The sequence below is a fragment of the Ictidomys tridecemlineatus genome, chromosome 10 (genome assembly GCF_052094955.1).
Source record: "Ictidomys tridecemlineatus isolate mIctTri1 chromosome 10, mIctTri1.hap1, whole genome shotgun sequence".
NCBI lineage: Eukaryota > Metazoa > Chordata > Mammalia > Rodentia > Sciuridae > Ictidomys > Ictidomys tridecemlineatus.
In genome coordinates this window covers 4,491,683-4,515,223 of record NC_135486.1, presented here as the reverse complement: position 1 = coordinate 4,515,223, position 23,541 = coordinate 4,491,683, and the positions used below count along the sequence as shown (strand labels likewise).

At 39.0% G+C, this 23,541-nt stretch overlaps 1 protein-coding gene across 2 annotated transcripts in view; it reads left to right on the top strand.

Moving 5' to 3' along the window:
- Positions 1 to 23,541, top strand: part of F5 (coagulation factor V) — a 64,850-nt gene that overhangs the window by 10,745 nt on the left and 30,564 nt on the right. Inside the window, exons 4-8 of one of the 2 annotated variants that reach the window (XM_005319829.5) lie at positions 13,058 to 13,270; positions 14,475 to 14,618; positions 17,419 to 17,640; positions 18,962 to 19,127; positions 22,126 to 22,303. In XM_005319829.5, coding sequence (XP_005319886.2) covers positions 13,058 to 13,270; positions 14,475 to 14,618; positions 17,419 to 17,640; positions 18,962 to 19,127; positions 22,126 to 22,303 — 923 coding nt within the window. The remainder of the gene's footprint in view (positions 1 to 13,057; positions 13,271 to 14,474; positions 14,619 to 17,418; positions 17,641 to 18,961; positions 19,128 to 22,125; positions 22,304 to 23,541) is intronic. The other variant, XM_040277625.2, reaches the window with a different exon arrangement.

The following is a 23,541-nucleotide window of genomic DNA, read 5'->3' as shown; positions in this document are numbered from 1 at the left end:
AAATGTTTATCTTAAAATGGGAATGATAATAATATGTACATTAAGTGATGGTTTAAGGTAGGGGTCAACAAACTTCTATAAAAAGGCAACTAGTAAATATGTTCAGCTTTGCAAGCCACAGATCTCTATTATAACTACTCAACTCGACATTTCGGTACAAAAGCAACCAGAAAGAATATATAAATGAACAAGCATGGCTGTTTGCCAATGAAACTTTATTTACCAAAACAGGTAGCCGACTGGGTTTGGCCATGAATTACTGACATAGTGACATAGGAATAACATAACAAAGGGGATGGCCTGGCACACAAGTAATACTCATGAGTGGTATTTGATGGTGGTGGCACTAGAAAGAGTAGTATTTGAATTTTGGACAGAGTGGTTAGAAACATAAGCTTTGAAAGAAGACTTAGGTTCAGACTTCAGATTTTTCATATTTTACAATTCTCCCCCCTCCATACATGATCCTACCTTCACAACTTCTTGGAGAAGAACTGAGTAGGAGAGTAGGAGAGTCCAAGAACTAGACTGTCAGGTGCAAATCTTGGCTTAAGACACTAATGCTGTGACTTTTGGAAAGTTACTTAAACTCTTTGTGTCTCGTCTGTAAAATGAGGATAGGAATCATACTTATCTCATACATGTTTGTTGTCATGAAATCTTAGAACAATGACTAGCATGTTTGTTGATTGCATATAGGCAATCAACAAATATTCACTATGACAGTAAAAAAGGATTTTTCAAATTGTGTGCAAATAATTTAATACCTGATAATTTGTGAGTTAGGAAATGATTTTACACCTATTATTTTTTATGTAAAGTACTGTTAAATTTATTCTTACTAAAGTGTAATAGACCACAGGTTAATGAACTACCTTCCCCACAAACTAAATCTAAAACTAAGTCCTTGGCTTGAGGAAAAACAATGAAGCATTATCTGTGAAACTGCAGCCATCTTCAAAAGCTAATTTGGCAATACTGGGAAGGGCAATGTCCACAGGATTCTCTTCTAACTTCCTAAAATCACACAGTGGCATAATAAACAACCACTTAATCTACTCTGGAGGTCTTCAGATGACTGCTTGAGGAATTCAGCAGTGCAGACCAGGAGAAAACCTCAAAATGTCAGTGTGTCCCTTGCAGGTTCTGATTCTAACAGGGGAGGAGGTACAAGTTGTGGACTTCGTTCCCCACTAGACTATTTGCACAGCAAATGGACCTTGCAACATCATCCCTCGCCTTTACCATTAATTTGCTTGTATATTCCACCCCCAGACCACAGTCTCTTACGAAAAATTACTTGAAATGCCTCAGCACTTCCACTGTATCAGATTACTGGCACTATTAGTTCCTCTGGTGCCATGAATCTAGGAGAGCCAAGTGTGGATGGGTGGAGAAAGTAAACTTTGTCTTGGAAATGAGATGTAAATCTAGTAAGTAGCCCCCTCATGGTACAAAACAAGCTTTTGTTCATTTTACTAGGCCCTCTGTGATGAAATAAGGCCTCCCCCTCTTCATGTCTCACACACCCTCACCTGTAGCCTTCCTCTGAGTTTTGAGACTTTTTTTCTCAGAAATGGGACAAACTAACCATGTGCTGTGACAGCTACATGGAAACCCCAATTCCTCTATCTCAGAGGTGAACATATGAGAGATGGATTGCAGGGGATCAAGACAGTGGGATAGGTTTGAGAAACAAACCACAACAGTCCACAGGACTAGAATGGGAACCCTTTCTGGCAGAAGAGATGACTTGTGGTTCATAATAATGCTTCCTTTAGAAATACATTTAATATGCTTTTAAATCAAGAAATAAAACATCTGTAACTGTACCTAATCATTTGCAACTTTTCTATCACTAATAGAGTTTCAATTTGAGGCTAAAATTTCAGAAACTATATGAAGCATGCACTGAAGGTGCATGGTATGGTAAAACTCATACCCTTGAGCACATTTTGTTGTTCAGTATGTTTCAAAGTTGTGTTGATCATTAGCTTTAGAACATTTGTTTCATATTAAATCTTAATATTATTCTTTCATTTAATTTATATTGACATATTTTAAATGTGTGAGTTGCCTTATTAGTATTGTACCACAAAATTAGTTTGATAATATTTAGATATCTCTTGGTAACCCAACTCTGTCAATTTAAAAAAAAAAATCCCCACTAGAGATTGTTCCTTGCATCTAAGTGTTACTAAATTCTATATGGAAACTTAATCTTCTAGGCTTTTCTAAAATATTTCAATGCTGGACATAATTAACATAATGTAGTGATTATATTTTTATTTTTCACCTAAATTTTAATTTTAGTATTATGTAGCTATTTCCTTGAAAATAGGATAAAACTTGAAACAAACTGCTGACTAGTACAAAAATTCTCAAAAATGTGAATTTCCCCTCAAAAAAGGCTTGCATGCCTCCTGCAATGGAATCAGGCTCTTTGCAAAACAGTCAGTATTTTAATTGCCCATTGCCTAAGTCATAGCTTCTAAAAGAGTGCTCTGAGTCTTTGAATGCATTGAACCATTCACAAAGTTTATTAAATGGAGAGGAAGGAGTTGTTCACAAAAATAAGTAAAGAGACAATTTAATGAATGAGCACCCTAATGGGCAACCAAAAAGGCTTTTTGGGATTTCATTTCCCCAAGCTTGTATGCACCATTTTACATTTTTAAAAAATGCTGAGAGCCTTTTGGAAAAATAATTAGTACACGTGATAAGAGCAAACAAATTTCAAAGCTGAATATGGACTGAGCAGGAAGCGAACAGAATTGAGTAGATATGAAACCAAGGACTACCCTCATGCAAAGAATTTATTCTAGCCCGAGGCTGAATAAGGACTTTTTGTGCTCTCACACAATAGCGTTCCTGCCCATTTTTCTTCTTTAGTCTTCACTTTTTCTTTCAATTCACAAAAAATGCATTTCAAAAATGTTCCATATAAATAGCTGTTTTTATTTCACACTTAATACTATATAGATTACAAATAAAAAATTAAAAGCCTCTTTATTCTAAAGGCAAAATAATTTGAAGAGAAAAAACAAAAGAACTGATAAAATTTTCCCCCAACTGTCTCATTAGTAGTCCTCACTACTTACTTACAGAATATCACCCATCTGCAAATCTGTTGTTCACCAATCATTCCATAATTCACCTTTAAAAATTAATTAAATTCATGCATTCAATCATCTGAAATTTTTCTTACATTTAACTGATATGAATGTGAAATTCTGAGTAATTTACTTTGCTCAATTATATGGATATTAATTTCTAAGATTATAATAACCTTTTCAAAATCTATATGTATATCAAAATATCATACTGTACACATTAAAAAATTTTGAAACCCAATATGTGTTTAAATAAACCTGCTGTGAACCACTGACCATTCATAAACAAGGTATCATAAAAAAAACTCAGTCATACGGCCGTACCTAGCACAAGTGCTCTGGGGCTTGAGGTAATTCCTAAATGTTTACATTGCTTGGTTCTCATTCAAACAGTGGTGTCTAATTGTAGCCTCTGCACTGAGGAGCCATACAAGAAATCTGGGGATAAGGCCCATCACAATTAGGCCACCAACACACACCCTCCTATTACCAGGCTGAGCCTGGGCACCTAGCTGTGGGCCCAAGACAGCAGATGATGATGTCATCATTGAGCTGAACCAGCGTACTGAGGATTGGTTAGGAAGTGGAGACTGTGTGGTATTTCCCCTTTGCTTTGACCTGTACTCATCTTGCTGGAGGTTATGAGTAGTCACACCCCTGGCGCTAGTTTTCATCACCTTTAGAATAGATGCATCACTGCAGTGGAACAGATGTTTGTGTCTCCCCCAAATTCATATTGAAATCCTAAACCCCAGTGTGATGGTTGAGGGGCTTGGCCTCTAGGAGGTGCTTAAGTCACAAGGGTGGCCCCTCAGGATGGGATTAGTGTCCTTACAAAAGGAACCCCAAGAACAGTTCTCCTGCCCTTTCCTGCTGGTGAGGATACAAAGAGAAAGCAGTCTGCCACCTGGAAGAGACCACCACCAGAGCCCCAATGTGCTCAATGCTGCCCTCAGGCCTCCAGCCTCCAGAAACATGGGAAGTGTGCTGTTTAGATGGACTCAGCCCAGGGTTCCTCTTCATATCAGCCCAAGGAAAGCAATCACCAATTTCACTCTTTCTCACATGTATTAAGAGAACTCGAGAACACTTAAGATATTTATCTTATCCAAAATAAAACATAGAGAAAGAGGCTGTATAAATTATAAAGCAACTGGGAAAGAAAATAGTTGGCTAAAATACAAAAGCCTATTGCCACAGGCTGTCAGAGTAATTATCAGGGGTTGGTCATCTTATATATATTTTTCGGTCCTCGTAACCCATCAAAAATAATTATTATTCCTATTATATCCAGGAAAAGGATTATGTTATCTTAAAATTCTGAATAAGAAAGCAAAAGCTAAAATAGGGCATTAAGAAACTTTCTAAGCTTCACATAATTGACAAAAGGTACAATCTCTGACCCCACAGCTCACATGCTTCTCACACAACCTAGGAGAAAGTATTGTTAATCATATAATCTCACGAATATTTAATTACAAATTGTGATGAGTGCTATTTTAAAAAGCTGTAGCACAACCAAAGATCAAGGAAGGGGGAGCTTATATTTCATCATATGTGAAAAGGATGAGTGCACATTTTTTCAGAGGAAGAAAGGTAAATTATCTCTCACCCTACAAAAAATATCATATTGTGTCCTTTAGAGAGCTTGTGAATGCAATGGAAAGAAGGCTGCTCTCTGGCATAGGAATGCCCCAAGATGTTTAAAAAGTTAGAAGGGTGCAAGCTTTGTGTTCGGACACAGCATTTTTTTTTTTTAAGCTCCATGAGGCCAGGAAGCTTTGAATCAGGGCTGGCCTGACTGACCACTGTGCAGCTCCACCCCAGCCACCTCAGGCCAGTTAGTGCACAGTCTGACCTCAGAGGGCAGCTCTCCTTATCAGTCTGTTTTTGCCCTGCTACAAAACCTCTTTTGTAACTTTTCAGAGATAAAGCTCCCTGTTTATCAGTAGAAAGTCTTCTTCACCTACTCTTTTATTTTTTTAAGGCTGAAATGTTATAACTCACAGGAAGTTACGTAAGCTTCTATCATTTCTCAGCTCCTGATAATTTTAACACTTAAATCCTATTTATCTTCAGAATGAAAGTTCAGCTTATGGTAAATATGGGTTATCAGACACTGCCAAACTGTCTTTCAGGGGTAGGAGGGAGCAACAGAGTCCAGTGTTCAGCTTACACTCTAGCACAAGGGTCACAGGCTCGGATATCCAGAGTGGCCAGGTGGGAAATTCAAAAGAACATGGGTTCAGTAGATACCGGCAATCAGAAAGTAGGAGAGCACAGCCCAGACACCAGTCCAGCCAAAGTGTATGCAGGAGTTTGAGCCTATGTTACCAGATCTTCAGGATTTGTTTTTGGTTTTGTTTGTTTGTTTGTTTCTTAATCTTGACATTGAATTTCTTGTTGCTTATTTCTTGTTGTAACACTGCAGCAACTTGGTGAGATAGTCCCATTATATCAAGTACGATTGTTGCATTGTGGGGTAGAAGCATCAATTATAGCAAGTCATCCCTGAGCTATTACCCTCAAAATCTTTTGGTGTTATTTCTTAGTGTTAGTGCAGATATCATTAAAAAAGTCATTTTAACAATATATCCCTCTTTTTGATGAAATTTTATTCTAGCTGTTTTTGACTCTTTGACATTTTATTTTAGAATGTTTTTAGTTGTAGTAGATGGCCACATATCTTTATTTGTTTATTTATTTTTATGTGGTGCTAAGGATGGGACCCAGGGTCTCACATCAGCAAGGCAAGCGCTCTAGCACTGGGCTACAGGCCTATCCCCATGGCTCTTTGACTTTGTATCTATAATTTTTACATAATTGTATTAGCACATTATAGTTATATATAATATTGGAGATCATTTGACATAATCATACATGCATGGAATATAATTTGCTCCATTGTAGTCCCCAGCACTTCTCTCTCTCCTCCCTCATGGGTCTTCCCCTACCTCTCCAATGGTTTTCCTTATATTTATTTATAATTTTTTAATTGATTTTCTGTAGATATATATAAAAGTGAATTTCACTGTAATATATTTGTATATGTACCCAGCACAATTAGATCAATTTCATTCCACTGTTCTTCCCTATTTCTATCCTTCCTCCCTCCTTCTCTACCTCCTTCCTCTATTCCACTGATCTCCCTTCCATTTTCATGGAATTTCACCCCCCCTACACACACTTTTTTCCCATATTTTGCTCTATCTTCCACGTGTGAGAGAAAACATTTGACCTTTAACTTTCTGAAGTTGGCTGGAAATCAGCATAATGATCTCCAGTTCTATCCATTTGCCAGCAAATGGATAATAATAATAATTTAATTATTCTTTATGGCTACATAAAATGTCATTGTGTGTATACCACATTTGCTTTCTTAAAATTTTTTGTTTTGTTTTGTTTTAGTATAGGGGATTGAACCCAGGAGGTACTCAACCACTGAGTCACATCCCCAGCCCTATTAAAAACATTTTGTTGTTTTTAAATTTTGAGACAGGATCTCTTTAAGTTGCTTAGGACCTCACTGAGTTGAGGCTGTTTTGAACTCATGATCCTCCTGCCTCAGCCCTCTGAGTTGCTGGAATTACAGGTATGTGCCACCGCATCCAGTCCACATTTTCTTTATTCATTCATCTTTTGACAAGTACCTGGGTTGATTTGAAACTTGGCTTCTGTGAATTGTGCTGCTATAAACACTGATGTGCCTGTACCACTCTAGTATGCTGATTTTAGTTCTTCTGAATAAATACCACAGAGCTGGGTCATATGGTAATTCTATTCCTAGTATTTTGAGGAATCTCCATTTGTTTTTCAGAATGGTTATAATAATTTGCAGTCCCGCCAACAAAGTATAAGTGTACCTTTTTCCCCAAATCCCCAACAGCATTTATTATTGTTTGTTTTCTTAATGATTGCTGTTCTAACTGCATTTCCCTGATTGCTAGGGATGTTGAACATTTTTCATATACTTGTTGGACATTTATGTTTATTCTTTTGAAAAATGTCTGTTCAGTTCTTTCACCCATTTATTGAGTTATTTGATTTTTTTCAGTGTTAAGTGTTTTGGGTTCATTATATATTCTGGATATTGATCCCCTGTCAGAGGAGTAACTGGTAAAGATTTTCTCCTATTCTGCAGGCTCTCTCTTTATGCTCTTGTTTCCTTTGCTGTGCAGAAGCCTTTTAATGTCATGCCACCCCATTTATTGATTCATGGTTTCATTTATTGAGTTTTGGGGGTCTAATAGATTAAGGAAGTCTGTCATATGCTAATATGTTGGAGTGTTGACATGTTTTCATCTAATAGTTGCAAAGTTTCTGGTCTGATTCCTAAGTGTTTCATCAATTTTGAGTTGACTTTTCTTGAGGACCTGATTCTTCTACATATGTAAATCCAGTTTTCCCAGGACTATTTGTTTAAAAGGCCATCTTTTCTCCAACATGTTTTTGGCATCTTTGTCAAGTATCAGATGCCTGTATATATGTGTTTTTCTCTGTATCTTTTATTCTATTCCTTTGGTCTTCATGTTTTTCTTGATGTCAATATCATGTTGCTTTTGTTACTATACCTCTGGTATAATTTGAGATCAGGAATTGTGGGGCCACCAGCATTTCTCTTCTTTCTTAGTATTTGTTGGCTATTCTGGGTCTTTTCATCTTCTATCTGAACTTTAGAACTGATTTTAAGTTCTGTGAAGAATGTCGTTGCTATTTTGATGAGGATTGTATTGAATCTGTACATTGTTTTTGGAAATATGGCATTTTAACTATATTAATTATTCCTAACCAACCAAGAACATGGGAGTTCTTTTAATCTTCTACAGTCTTCTTCAATTTCTTTCTTCTGTGTTCTACAGTTTTCATTATAGAGGTCTTTCATCTCCTTGGTCAGAATTTATTCCCAAGAATTTTTTGAGGTTATTTTGAATAGGATAGTTTTCCAGTTTTCTTTCTCAGCAGATTCATTATTTGGATATGGGAAAGCTATCAATTTATGATTTGTGTACATTAATCTTGTATCCTGCTAATTTTCTGAATTTGTTTATCAGCTCTGAAAGTCTTCTGGTGGAGTTTTTTTGGGTTTTCTAGATATATAATCACATTTTCAGCAAACAGAGATAATTTGACTTCTTCTTTTTCTATTTGTATCCCTTTAATTTCCTATTCTTGCTTGATTACTCTAGATAGAGTTTCAAGGACCATGATAACTAGGAGTGGTGAGAGTGGGCATCTTGTCTTGTTTCTGATTTTAGAGAAAATGCTTTCAATTTTTCTTTTCAATATGACATTGAGCTTGGCTTTGTTTATATAGATTTAGCATGTTAAGTTAAATTCCTTCTGTCTCTAGTATTCCTTCTTTCTCTAGCATTTTTGACATGAATGGGAGCTGGATTTTGTCAATGGCTTTTTCTGTATCTATGGAGATGATCATGTGATTCTGTCCTTAATTATTTTTATGTGGTGAATTATATTTATTAATTTGCATTCCTTGGATAAAACCCACTTGATCATAATTTTTGAATGCAGTTTGCCAATATTTAATTAAGGATATTTATATATATGTTCATCAGGGATACTGGTCTGTAGTTTTCTTTCCTTGATATGTTTTTGTCTGATTTTGGAATCAAGGTGATACTGGCTTCATAGAATGTATTTGGGAGTGTTTCCTTCCTTTCTATTTTATGTAATAATTTGAGGAGATTCTGTTTTTAAAAGAGAAACAAGGAATCCAGAGTCTAATATGATTATCTCCAAATTTTTAATGTTGGCATTTAATCTGCTTTAATACCATGAAATCCTAGCAAAACACATCCATGAGCTGTGATGGGGCTCTAACCCACAGGATCTTAAATCTTCAGAGTTCAATAAATATGCATGAAGCATTCTCTCCATGCTTCTCCATGTACTGTGGAAGATACAGAGATACTAGGACAAATACAAACCAGCAATATTTCTTGAGGAGCTTACACTCTGGCAATCAAAATGTATAAAATAAAAATACCTTAAAAATAATTATAATCTGGAAGGAAAATTAAATTATCACATAATATCACAAATATTTAATTACAAATTATGACAAATGCTATAAAAGAAAAACATGCAGCAGAGTTGGAGATAAGGGAAGGAGTAACCTAACATTTAAGTTGTTGTCTAAAAAATCAGCATGTATTTATCCCAAGGAAGAAAAAGAAGATGAGCACTGGAAGCAGAAGAGGTAGCATCTGCAACAACCCTGGGTCCTTGCAGATGGGGGACTGACAGGGAGCCTGAGTGACCATGGCACAGTGAACAGTGGAAGGAATCACATATGACAAGGCTGGAGAGAGAAGTGGGATAGACTTGCACATGGACTTGCGCATGGTAGAAATTCGTGCAGAAGTGATGAAGATTCAGCTACTTGGCTCTGCCATCACAGGGCTTCCATGCTGGACTCACATAGCACAGCAATGCAGATCACCTCGGGGCCAGTATGCTGAACACAGCACTGTGTGCCCGGTTCCCATACCCACCATAAGGGCCCAAACATAGGCTGACACTGTTGAAATTCTCACAGAGTTGTAAGGGGAACAGATTTTCTGAGGTGGGGGTCGGGGGAGGTACAGCTACACAGAGAATGGACAGTGCTGCAGCACAGACGTTTAAGATGGCTGTAATGAGCCTTCTCCATGTTTCAGATAAAGAAAAGGATGAGCAGATCAGAGAGAGACAGAAGATAGAAAGATACTTATCTAGAACTTTCATAGCTGCATAGATGAGGTTACCAACACATTAGACACTATGGAGGGGAATGTTCAGGAGCATTAATACATAGCAGTAGACACTATTCAAGATGAAACACAGAGATAAGAAAGAGAACAAAATGAACAGGGCATCTGTGAACTGTGGAATGATACCATGTAATCTAACATACCAAACTAGGTCCCAGACACGGTGGAGACAGGAAAAGAATTTGAAGAAATAACAGCTGAAAACTTTACAAATGTGAAAAGGACTACAAATCTGCAGATTTAAAGAGCCTTAACAAAACCATGGAAGGGAACATAAAGAAAACCACACCAAAGTGCATCACAGCCACAATGCCAAAAACTAGGGCCAAAGAGAAAATGGTCAAAGTGCTAGGAAAAAAAGGACACAAGGAGATCTGTCCATGTCAAGCAAAAAGATTCTCTCAAAATGAAGGCAAAGTAAAGACTGACTTGGACATACAAAAGCAGAGATCATTTCTCACTAGCAACCATAAAAAAAGTTAAAGGAATTTCTTTAGTGATAGAAACATTGTCTGAGTGGGATATTCAGACTCACAGAGCGTGCCGCAGTCTAGCTGGGCACAAATCATGAGCTACTCAAGCAGGAACGAACTTTATTTCCGAACTCCACCGTCACACTCCACACACGCTCCCCAGGAACCTCTCCCTGATGCCACCCACGCGGCTCCTCCAGGCACACACCACACCAATCGGAAATCCCTCCTCCGGACCTTCCCCAACCAACTCCAAAGCAGCCCCATTGCCCGACAGTAAAGGTCAAATATACAATACAATCAATCCAGCATCACAGCAATTATATATAGCTTAACTCAAATCATCATCTCAACGGCTCGCTGGCATCACCTTTCAAACATTCCCTCTGTTAAATGCCAGGTGTCATTCTGACCGGGCCGTGGCTCTCAGCAAGAGGGAATGAAAAATCTAGAAATCAGTAAATATAGAGAAGTTTTTTCTTTATTTTTAACCTCTTAAAAAGATAATTGATTATCTAAATATTAAAGCAAAAATAATAATTTATTGTGAATTCTACTGTATACATAGAAGTAAAATGGACGATAACAACATAAACACCAGAAGGCAAGAAATGGACCAGAGCACTACAGGGTCTTGTAGGTAAAGTGTCATGTCATTATTTGCAGGGAGTCTTGTTTGTTAAAGCTGTAAACTGTAGGACACTGCTAACAACAAAATGAGACCAAGGGGCCGACAGTGGGGACTTGAGAGAATCATTAAAAGCACTCAACCCAAAAGGAGGCAGGAAAGAAGGAAAATTAACAAAGAACAGACAGAAAAATAGAGCACATAGCAGGTTTTCAATCCGACAATTTACTGACATTCCAAGTGAGTGGAAAGAACACTGCAAGTAAGCTGTGAATTCTAAGATTGAATAAAATATCAAACTGTATACAGGATTCAAAAATCCACTTAATATTAGATACAAAGAGGCTAAAAGGCAACAAGTGGAAACAAAAAAAAATCTGAAAATAGCAAAAGGAGTTTTAAGAAAGAGGAAAGGAGAAGGCGGAGGACACTATCAAAGCATGATATAGGCACATATGGAAGTGTCACAGTGAACTCTCCAAATCTGCATAATTAGTATGTGCTAATAATTTTTAAATATTTGAAAGAAAAAAGAGATGAACACATGTGCTCAGTAGAACAGTTCATATCAACTAGAAAAGAAAAGTGAAAGAAATTACAAAAAATATATACCGTACCAACTAACTGTAACTGAACACAAAGCCATCTATAAAGTCATCCCATTTGTATGAGCTCATAGAGAAGCAGATGCCAGTGAAGGAAACAGGGGGCAGTTGCCTGGGCCTGGTGGGAGAGGGCACTGACTGCGAGTCACAAGGCAACTCTGGAGTGAAGGAAGCTGCCCTGCTCTATCCACTGTGCCTATAGCTATGAGCCTGTACACATCTGTCAAAACTCAGCAAATATTACACTTAAATTTGGTGAACTTTGTTATTTGCAAATTTATCTCAATAAAGATGATGAATGAAAGGGAGAGAGGGAAGGAAGGAAGGGTGTTGGGAAAAGTTGAGACAGCACAAAAGGAAGAAAGGAAGGCAAGTGAAGGAAGGAGAGTCTGGGGGAGGGAAGAAACGAAAATGAAAACATGTTTTCAAAAAGCACAATCCCTTGAGTAAGAACAGTTCACAGCGTCCTTTCCTCATCCTGAACATTTCAGTCTTGATCCTTGCCTGCCCAGAGCCATGTGCTGATGGCCTCCCCTCTACCTGAAGACAGTGATCGGGTTACTGAATCAAAGATCACAGTATCCCTAAGGAAATCCCTGCACCTGCTGCTGGTAGTGAAACTTTCACTGAATTAACGGAGGACCGCCTCCTACAGGGGAAACCGCCCAGCCCTGGGGCTATCTCAACTCTGCCCTCACCCCTTCCCTCCTCACTTGCTCCATCTCTACCACATCTTCCCTTAATTGTTGAAAGCCCCACCCAACCCTCTGGTCTTCTGCTGACTTTAAGCATCTCAGTTCCCCTTCTTCAAAAAGGAAGACCAATTTCTACATCCTCCACATCCTGCCAGAAAGGAAAGGAGAGCACATACGGGGATGTTAAGGGGTTTCTGGGTACACTTCAGGGGACAGACACACTTCCTGAGCACTAGGATGACTACACTGCTTATGGGAGCCCACCTGAGGCTCTGGGGGGAAAGTTGGAATGACCATATAACAGAGATGCATAAAGAGATTGATCAGTGCTGAGGGGGACTCCAGTTGGAAAGAAGCTAAAGATGTAGTACTTTCAGAGCCAAAAATAAACAATGTAAAGGGCCCCAAGTGTACATCCATCCCATGTTAACAGCAGCTAAATATAAGAGGACTCATCAAGCACCACAGAGAAAATATAACTTGTTCTCACACTTTGAGGTGATTTACTGACCAGAGGTATTTGAGTCTGTGATTATATTTAAATAATTGTTAGGATACCCTGGAAAATTGACTTGCTAAACCTTATCTAATTCACTAGTTACAGCTATTCTGTGGGCATAGAAGTAAGTATTGTGAATCTTTCCAAATTATAAAGTTTTACTATAGAAAGGCATATACCCTCCAGAGAGTTCATCTCAGGTTCCCAGGTTTGAGAATGATGCAAAAGTCGTCCTGTATCTGCCCAGATGTCCTCATGGCCTTCACTTCCCCAGGTGCATCTTACCCCGACCACACATCCCCTGTGGAGCAGATGGATGACGCTGTAGCTCCAGGCCAAGAATACACCTATGAGTGGCACATCGGCGAGGACAGTGGTCCCACACAGGACGACCCTCCCTGTCTCACCCACATCTACTACTCCTATGTAAATCTGATTCAGGACTTCAACTCAGGGCTGGTTGGACCCCTCCTTATCTGTAAGAAAGGTACAGATTCCACATCAGCAGATATGTTCTGGTGGTAAGGAGCTCCGTGTGGGATGCAATTTGGTACCTTGTACCTGCCTTCTGTACATCAGGCAGAGGGAGCGGGGTGGTGACCGATCATTGCTTGATAGTAGAAAACACCTACTGTTTGAGGGCCTGGACCCTACCCTGTTTATTTTAATTCTTCCTTTAGCTCAGGCTTGGATGCTCCTACCAAGTAAATGCCTCTCTGAGAGTGTATTCTGACATCATGCTTATCACACTGACCTCAGTGCTGGCCTTTCTAAAAGGGGACAGCAGCACGTATTCTGCTGAAGAGTTCTTAGAAAGAATGCAGGTGAAGGTATCTGACATGCTGGACAGAGCAGAGGCTTGGGTTGGTAATTGGTCTATAAATACATGAAACTACAGCTTCCTTTCTTATCATCAAGTTGAACACTTTGAGTAGCAGGTTTCAAACATACTCAAGCTGACTTTTTAAGAAATGTCATTGTCTAGGCTTGGGTTCTCCCTTTACCTAGGAATTCAGCCCATGTTCCCTTAAAACAAGCAAAGAGCCACAACAAACTATGCCAGGAAAAATAATGTGATGCCCTCACCATTTGCGGACACAGACATAGACCAGACCTACGCACAACTCAGTTATTCATTACACAAATACATTCTTTTCATTGCCTGTATACAGAAGATATTGTAATGGACACTGACACTTAAATTTTTTAAACTTATGAAAAGCCCCTTTTTCATTTTACCATTAGCAGCAATATTTCCTTATGTGAAAATGAATTACTCCTGATACATCCAATTCTCTAGTGGCCCATATCACATACAAACGAGATAGCTGCATTAAGCTTAGCGTGTGAGACTTTACCACCTGAGCTAAGGTAGTACGTATTGGTCTGATAAGACTCAAGGAAATGGATACTTATATAGAACAGTCCTTGATAGTCACCAAATGCTTTCTTTCTGTTCCAGGTAAAATTTACCTATAAAGCTGTCCCCCCAGACCACAAGGTGCCAAAATAAATAATGTGGCACCAGAAATTTAATAACTCTCAACTATTATTCCTTGATAAAGATGCTATTTTCAAAAATAACAACTCTTCAATTATATCCTTATGATTGTTTTCTTGCCCTAAACCCTTTGCTATCTAGAAAGCTAATGAGTCTTCAATTCAGGAGGCTACCACGTATTTTCTCTCAGGCACCCTAACTGAAGATGGGACTCAGAAGATGTTTGACAGGCAACACATACTGCTGTTTGCTGTGTTTGATGAAAGCAAGAGCTGGGCCCAGTCGTCGTCCCTGATGTACACAGTCAACGGCTATGTGAACAGGACGATGCCAGGTAACACATGAGCCATGCACTACCCAACCACTGTGGACTAGCTATACCTTGGCTCCACCACCTCCCCCAGGCACTAGGCAAGGAGGCCACTTCCTGTTTTTCAACTCCTATCAGAAAGCAACATCATCTAGTGCAGCATTTCTTAAGACTGTATCACCCTTCTTTTAAACCAGGAAAGTATAATATGAAAATTGGAAGCTAGCTAGGACAAGGACAGCCTTCTCTGGTGTGGTGCTCTGAACAGGCTTCACCTTGGCCTGTCTTCCAGAAAGACCTCCAGGGTGCCAGTTCAGTCTCCCTCAGTGAGTCTTGTGAACCTTGCTGCATTATGAACACACCTCTTCCAGGTCATTCCCCAGCAGGAATGGTCAGCAATAAAGACACTTTCAGTGAAGATGAACTAATAGGAGAAATCCCTAACATACAAATACATTATTTATTTCAAAAGTTGATGAATGAGTAATATTCAATGGCATGCAGAATGTTTTTCTTTAATTTCCATATATCAACAGACTCTGATGAGAAAGTAAAATCAGAACTACTGTTAAGTAGAAAATAACCTTAACGTCCACTGTATTCATCCATTTTCTGTTGCTGTAACAAAATACCTAAAGCTGAGTACTTCATAAATAAAAAGAGGTTTTCTTTAGCTCACAATTTTAGAAGCTAAACATCCAAGATTGAGCAGCCTCATCAGTTCAGCTTCTTGTAAGGTACATTTTGTCTGTGTCACAACATGGCAGAGAAGCAGAAAGAGAAATGGTCACATACAGGAGAGGTCAAATACACGGGTGGACTTCCTTTATAACAACTTACTCTGGTGAGAAGTAAATAGGGTCCTTCCACAGGCTTTACCTCTTAAAGGTCTCTCCTCTTCCCCACCACGACACTGAGGACCAGCCTTTAGCACATGAATCATTAGGGACATACTAACCACATCCAAACCACAGTTCTGCCCAGACCACCTCTCCTCCTTCCTTCTGGTAGAATTGATTAAGAACTAACACTCCAGGGTATATGGTAACAAGTCTGAGGACAAAATAAAAGCATTTCCCTAAAGAACACTAACTTCTGAGATGTCATTCTCTTTGTCTGAATAGCACAAATGGCTTCAGCTATAAAAAAAATAAATCATCAAGAGTTGAGGTCTAGGTATTGCTTATAAACTGAATTCTATTTCTTTTGACTCTGTTCTCCACCTGAGTTATTAAAAACACATTCTAAGACTCTGGGCATTGACTCTGAACTCCAAAATCAGGAGCTGGTAAACCTGAAGCTCAGTCAACCTTGGGAGGTTTAAGTCCACACCTCATTCTCTTCCCCATCTTAGGGTAGTCTCTACGTACTTACTTACAAAAATGGATTGACCATCTCTCTGTGTCTCGAGAGTGAAAAATTCCTGTAAACATATGCCGCCAAAAGAAAAAAAAAAAACTTGCTGGGCTCAGTATAATCCCATGACATCTCAGAAGTTAGTATTCTATAGGGAAATGCTTTTATTTTGTCCTCAGACTTGTTGACTTGTTACCATATGCCCTGGAGTGTTGGTTCTTAATCAATTCTACCAGGAAGTGAGGCAGGAAGACTGCAAGTTCAAAGCCAGGCTCAGCAACTGCAAGGTGCTAAGCAATTCAACAAGACTCTGTAAATAAAATACAAAAGAGGGCTGGGTATGTGGCTCAGTGGTTTGAGTGCCAGTTACTACCCACCCCCTGAAAAAAACAACTTGATGAGACAGAGATAATAATTTAAGTTAGAAACAAATAATTGGGGGTAAAAGGGCAAGGGAAGGGTAATACCATTAATAGAAGATTTGATGCCTATAAAACTCCCTGCCTATGGAACAGGATAAATTGAAATAATGTGATGAATGCTGATTCAGTTGCTCTTCCACATGAGCATTCCTTAGGGATGTAAGACTCCAAACAGCCTCCTACTTTCAGCTTGTACCAGTGCTGCCAGACTCCCTGCATTGTTATAGTGGTCTCCAGAACAGTACAAGCCCCTCAAAGGGTAGGAACTGATTCTCAGTCCCGTGATCTAGTGTCTGGTGATTATAGATCTGAAATTTAAAGCCCATGAGAGAGACAGAAACCAGGATTAAAATATCCTACTGAGCAAATAAGCATTTTTCCAGTTGCTGTGGAAGCAAAGAAGGAGCAAAACTAAGCTTTTGTCCTCAGTTCTCATTACTCCATCCATGAAATGCTCCCAGGGGCCCAGCATAATGAGGACATCCACAGCATTTTAAGGAGAGCCTGGGACCCAAAGTCAAACAATCAAATGTGAATGAAAAAGCAATAGAAAATCCCCCCTGTAGGCAGCACTTTGTCCCTGTCTAGGGAAGAAGAGGAAAGCTTTTGGATGCAGCCTTATTGGAGGTTCTCGTTGGATTCCTTCCAACTGAGAGCAGACTGGTGTGGCCGGCCACCCTGTCTTGCCCAGGATTCTACCAGTTCTCATACTGAGAGTCCTGGGTAAGTCAGGACAGTTGGCCACCTACTCAGCCCCCTCCGTGGCTTAATCCCTCAGCATTCCCATGTTTCTAAACTAATGTCCCCCAGCTCTGGGCTCTACTCTGACCTTGGTAACTTGCTGCTATTTACTGCAGTGGGCTATGACTGCTCCTTTTGTTGTCACTCTGTAGGACAGCACCACAACTGGAGCATCTGCTCCCCACCCCAAACTTCACAGAATGCCTGCCATAGAGCGGGTGCTTGCTGGGCATTGGGAAGTGAACTTTTACCACAAAACAGTGAACTGAATGCCTGTAGCAGCCTCTTCTCTCCTATTCTCTCAGATATAGCGGTTTGTGCCCACGATCATGTCAGCTGGCATCTGATTGGAATGAGTTCTGGGCCAGAGCTGTTCTCCATCCATTTCAATGGCCAGGTCCTGGAGCAGGGCCACCACAAGGTCTCCGTCCTCAACCTCGCCAGTGCGACATCCACTACTGCAAACATGACCATGAGCTCAGAGGGGAAGTGGATCATCTCTTCTTTCATCCCCAAACACTTCCAAGGCAAGGCACTCTTCTGACAGGCTTGCTTCCCTTGCACCAGCACCCCCTTTCACCTTTCAAGCCACCCCACTCCCCAATACACATGCCCTGGTTCCTAACAGAATTTAGATGCTCTGCTTCTAGACGTAGAAGGCTTGGGGATGAAGGAAGTGAAGGAATTGGCATAGATTTTTTTTTCAATGATGCAAAAGCTGAAGAGAGCTCTACTTCCTCGAAAGGAAAAAAAGAGGAAGGAAACAAATGCTACGGAGAGGAATTCTTTCTTGGGGGTTGTCAAATGTAGCCAAAAGGACAGACAGACACCCACAAACTATAGAGGCAACAAGGCTCCAAGAGTGCTAAAATTTTAACATAGAAACTACCCTGTAGGATGAGATGAGCACAAGCCTGACCCAGGGAGCTTGTCTGAGGAGTGCTGAGTGAATCATGCACAGCCCATATCCCAGGGGTGGCTGTGGAGAATGTCAAGGAAGTAAGGTAGGATTGTGGCATCATGCACACACAACCGCTGCTTGTTCTATCCCACATTTTTGCTTTAAAACTATTAATTGTAGGGATCATGTGTATAGAGACTAAAATCTAAGTAAATGATACCTCTATACAAATCATTTTGTTACCAAACTAATGTGTGTCAGCAACACATGCTAGGAAGAAGTACTCCATGGTATCCTTTGGTTTTCTTTTCACACTGAGCAACTAAAATTATGTTCAAAGTAACAAAATTGCCACAATATCCATGGAAGATACAGTTCCTAATAATAATATGACAAAAATAGAAATAACATTAATCAAGGATAAGCACCATTCTGTGTTATAATTTAATCTTAAATGACAATTTCATTAACTATGTACTGATGTTATCTTCATTTTTCAAAGACAAATAACAGGAAAAATAAGAATTCACAAGATCTAAATTATAGGGTTTGCTTTTACATTTTGTGATGCTGGGTGGGATAGGACACAGGGCTTCCCACATGCCGAGATTTACCACAGAGCTATACCCCAAGCCTTAGTCACAGACTTTTAAGGGCTTAGAAATTACAAGAAATCTTCCTGCTCCAGAAGAAACAAAGGGACTGTTCCCAGGTGTTTCCTCTAGCAAGGGTTGTCACTCTTACCTCCTCCCCTCCACTGCTTGGCACTCTTACTTCTGCAGGCCACAGACGGAGTTCCAAACCAAAATGCTCAGAAGTTTGGAAGCCTGAGCGTTACTTTCACTGTTATTGTTTAAATTTTCCCCAAATTCATTTTTAAAAATATGTGTTTTTGATCAACAATTTCTTTTCTCATGTTCTTTTCCTGTATTTATGTCCTACTACAGCTGGGATGCAGGCTTACATTGATGTTAAAAACTGCCCCAAAAAAACCAGGAATCCTAAGAAACTAACCCGAGACCAGAGGCGGCACATCAAGAGGTGGGAATACTTCATTGCTGCAGAGGAAGTCATCTGGGACTATGCACCTATCATACCAGCAAACATGGACAAGTGAGTGCCTGGGGTTTGTTTCACTCTGCAAAGGTTTGAGATCTGTTCTGCAGGGCCCGACATATGTGGGTGAAGTGTCACAGTGGACAGCTTTCCCTGGGGAAATGTGTGATTGTTTCCATTCAGATCTCCTTGTCAAAGTCAACCATGCATGACCCCAAACTAACTCAGGGAATTCAGCCCAGTAACAGCAATCACTGTAACAGCAGCCCCTCTATGAAAGCTTGCCGTTGCCAAGCACAGCACTCAATACTTCCTATGAGCTTTACTTCATTCAGTTCTACAAGTTAGGGACTGCTCTTGACTTTTTATAGGAGAGGGATTATGTCAGAGATATTAAGAAATCTGGATATGTGAATAGCTCTTGAGCAGTTGAGAAAGACTGAATTCAATCATCATAAGAGAAATGCAAATTAAGCCTCATTGGAATATTGTTTTTTAGCCTATTAGGCTCAGTTCATATGTCAGGCTGTGGAATATAAGTATGGTCATATATTACTGGTAGCAGAATACATTGTTAAAGCCATTCAGGAACTTGGGAAAATGTATCAAATTATAAATACATATATCGCCCTCACAGCCAGCAATCCCACTCTGGGAATTTAGCTACATAGGCCTTCCTGTTCACAGGTAGGATGATGGACATTTAGGGCATTCATTACTGTTAGCAGTAGCAAAAGATCAAAAACAACCCAACTGTCTAGCAACAGGAAGCATGTTTAATAAATTATGATATAATACAATGGAATACTGTGTATCTGCTAAAAGTCAAACAGAGAGAAAAGGATGCCAAATGTTCTCCATATGCTAATATAAAAAGTCCTAGAAGATATGTCACTAAGTTAGAGTCAAGATGTAGTACATAGGAAAAAACAGCCACCTTTTGTTAAGGGAACAGGGAGATAAGAATATTTATATTTGCAAGTAATATTTGCATAAAGATTCTGGAATTACACATATGAAATTAATATGTCAAAATTTGGGAAGCATATCAGTTTCACTGTAGTAAAATCATGGAAATATATGAGGAGGCTGATTCATAGTTGGGTAGGGAGGGGGAGCATGGGAGGAATAGATGAATTCTAGATAGGGCAGAGGGGTGGGAGGGAAAAGGAGGAGGCAGGGGATTAGCAAGGATGGTGGCATGTGATGGATATCATTATCCAAAGTACATGTATGGAGACACAAATTGGTGTCAACATACTTTATATACAACTAGAGACGTGAAAAATTGTGCTGTATAAGTGTAATAAGAATAATACATTCCACTGTCATTTATTTTTTTAAAAAATCAATAAAAAAGAAAATGAATAAATAAGTAAAATTTAAAAACAAGAAAAAAAAAGAAATTTGGCCAGATTTGCAGGTAAATGGATGAAGTCAGAGAATATAATGCTAAGAGAAGCAAGCCAATCCCAAAAAACCAAAGGCCAAATGTTTTCTTTGATATGAGGATGCTGACTCATAATGGCAATGGGGGCGGGGCATGGGAGTAGTAGAGGAACTTTAGATAGGGCAAAGGGGAGGGAGGGGAAAGGATGGGGCAAGGGGGTAGGAATGATGGTGGAATGAGTGAGACATCACTACCCTAAGTACATGTATGAAGACACGAATGGTGGGGAAATACTTTGTGTACAGTGACTTGAAAACTTGTGCTCTATATGGGTAATATGAAATGAATTGCATTCTGACATCATGTATAAGAAATTAGAAAAATAATTTAATCATAAAAAGATCCAGTTATAGAACATTAAATGATATAAATAAATCTCCAATATGTTATTCGTATAAGCCTAAAATTACCATACACTTTCATAATGGAGAACTCCAGCTTGATATAATGCTCTTTTAAAGCTTTTACCTTAAAGACTTGTATACCTGGAAGTTATGAACACGTTTAATATACAAAGAAGAGTAATAGCACCACAATTACATTGATGGTTTTATATTAACCAAGTTTAGCTTTTAAAGAAATAACATAATACAATATTCTAAAATAACAGTTGTTGTTTAATCAGTTGTTGTTTAATTTCTTTAAGATTACTTGCTCTAGGGCTGGGGTTGTGGCTCAGTGGTAGAGTGCTCACCTAGCAGGCATGAGGCACTGGGTTCGATCCTCTGCACCACATAAAAATGAAATAAAGATATTGTGTTTTCACCTACAACTAAAAAATAAATATTTTTTTAAAAGATTACTTGCTATAAAAAATTTAATAAGTTTTTATTTACTTAATATTAAAAACTTACCACAATGTTATGGGTAAAAAAAAAATTTGGCCAGGATTATATAATTAGTGACACAACTGAGATAGGAATCTCTGGGCCCCTTTGGCAATAATTAGTGTTTTTCACTGCTCAAAATAAATGCATAAAATTAATACTCTATCATGGAGCATCTGCTTTTGCCTACTAAGGCAGAAAAGAGCATCAGAGGAAAGTGCTTTATTGCTGGCCCTAAATCACTTATCCTGGTGGCTACAGAAGATGGGTGAAGGAGGTCAGTTTTGGGTCTGCACCTGAGATTGGGTGAATAGTGAGAGGGAGAGCCCAAGAGCTCAGAGAGCTATGATTAATAAAGATGGTGAAACTTCCTGGTTAGCAAAGTGCTTTGGGGGACTGAGAAGCACCTGAAAGCCAATAAGGGAATCGCAAACTGAGTGACAGGAAAGACTGAAAAATGTCCAGTGTGTCCTATCCTTTCCTGCAATGTGGCCCTTTTTCCAGGGGCATCTAAAGGTCTGCTGCCTGAGAATGACAGAAAGGTCTAATCTGGTACCTGGGACTCTACCAGTGGCGGAAGAGACCACTAAGAAGTTTCTAGTTTTCCAACAAGATAGAAGACATCAGGACCTTGCAAACTACAGAAATTTTTACAGAACTCGCATTTTAGCTAGCCCAAAAGCAGAACTTCTAAGCACAGGATTTCCCCATCTTACTGGGTCTGTACTTGAGGAAGTGGTTTAATTTTTCTCTGTTATTATTTCATTTCATTCTAAAGAAAATACAGGTCTCTGCACTTGGACAATTTCTCAAATCAAATTGGAAAATATTATAAGAAAGTTGTTTACAAACAGTATCAAGATGAGACCTTCACCAAGCGTGTAGAGAATTCCAATATCAAAGAAGAAGGAATTTTGGGCCCTATTATCAGAGCCCAGGTCAGAGATACTCTCAAAGTAAGTAACCTAAAGAACTATGAAAGAAATGAAATGGCAAAAAGAGATCACGGCATGCCTAGTTGTTTATATTTAAAAGAAAAAAGTGCTCATGCAGTTTTTAATTTAAAAATGATTAACACATTTTGCATTTATTTATAATCTTCTCAATAATTCAAAAGTCCTGGGACATATCATCAAATCACAAATGAAAAAAACAAAGAGTGAATGTATTGGGTGGAGTATAACAAGAAATCAAAGAAAACAAAGCCACAAATAAGTAAAACAAAATCCATATCATATGATCCTAAGAGACCACATGCAAATTTGGTCCTAAACTTTATGATAGCCAACTAGAAAAGGAAATACGCCAGAGGGAGACTTATGCAACCATAAAAGAACCACAGTTTTCTGATACTGAGACCTAAGAAATTCTGCCCATAGATCCTGCAAGAGAGGGGGCTGTACAATGTGGCAGACAGCATCTTTCACAAAATTCCTACAACTGTTGCAGAATGTAAACTGCTATGCAGGGTCTTTAAAATAATGTATCTCATATTTTGTCACAGTAAATACAATGGAGTAAAACCAATTCTTTAATATGGTCTAGGTATGTAGTTCTCTAAAGATTGGTCTCTGATGAAGGTAAATTGAGATATGGATTAAGAACTTGGAGTTTTCATCAGATAGTTCTTCTTAAATATTACATCATATCATTGAGATACATAAGAACTGGGCAGCAGGAAATAGAAGGTTTTAATCTTTGGCAAGATCCTAGGATATAGTAATCCACAGTTTACTGTGGATGATTTAAAGGCTTTGGTTATCAGCCATGCAGAAGATAAGAATAAGACTCTCATTGGAAGGTTAGAAGGCCTAAGTCTATGCTGTTCATTCCTAAACAGCAAAAGAACAAAAATATTCCTCACTTCTCCCCTTCCTCATTTCTGGTTCCTTCTTGGTACTCTACTAGGTATAAATATGCCTCATTGGGAATTCAAGGTCTGGCTATTTGTACCCTTCCAGAAGATGGCTTTAATGACAGTGGTCCTAGGAGATCTAGCAAGAGAGGGACCATGGCCTAGAGATGAGAAGGACCAGGTTTGAAATGAGGTGTGATCCAAACTAAAAGGAGACCAGGAACCAGGTGGAGACCAGCTTGCAGAGGGTGATACACTAGGAGGAAAAATGTAATCTCTCCCAGGCTGTCCTCTAAGGTCTTCCATTTAATATGAGTGTGAACTTCGCAAAGCCTCTTG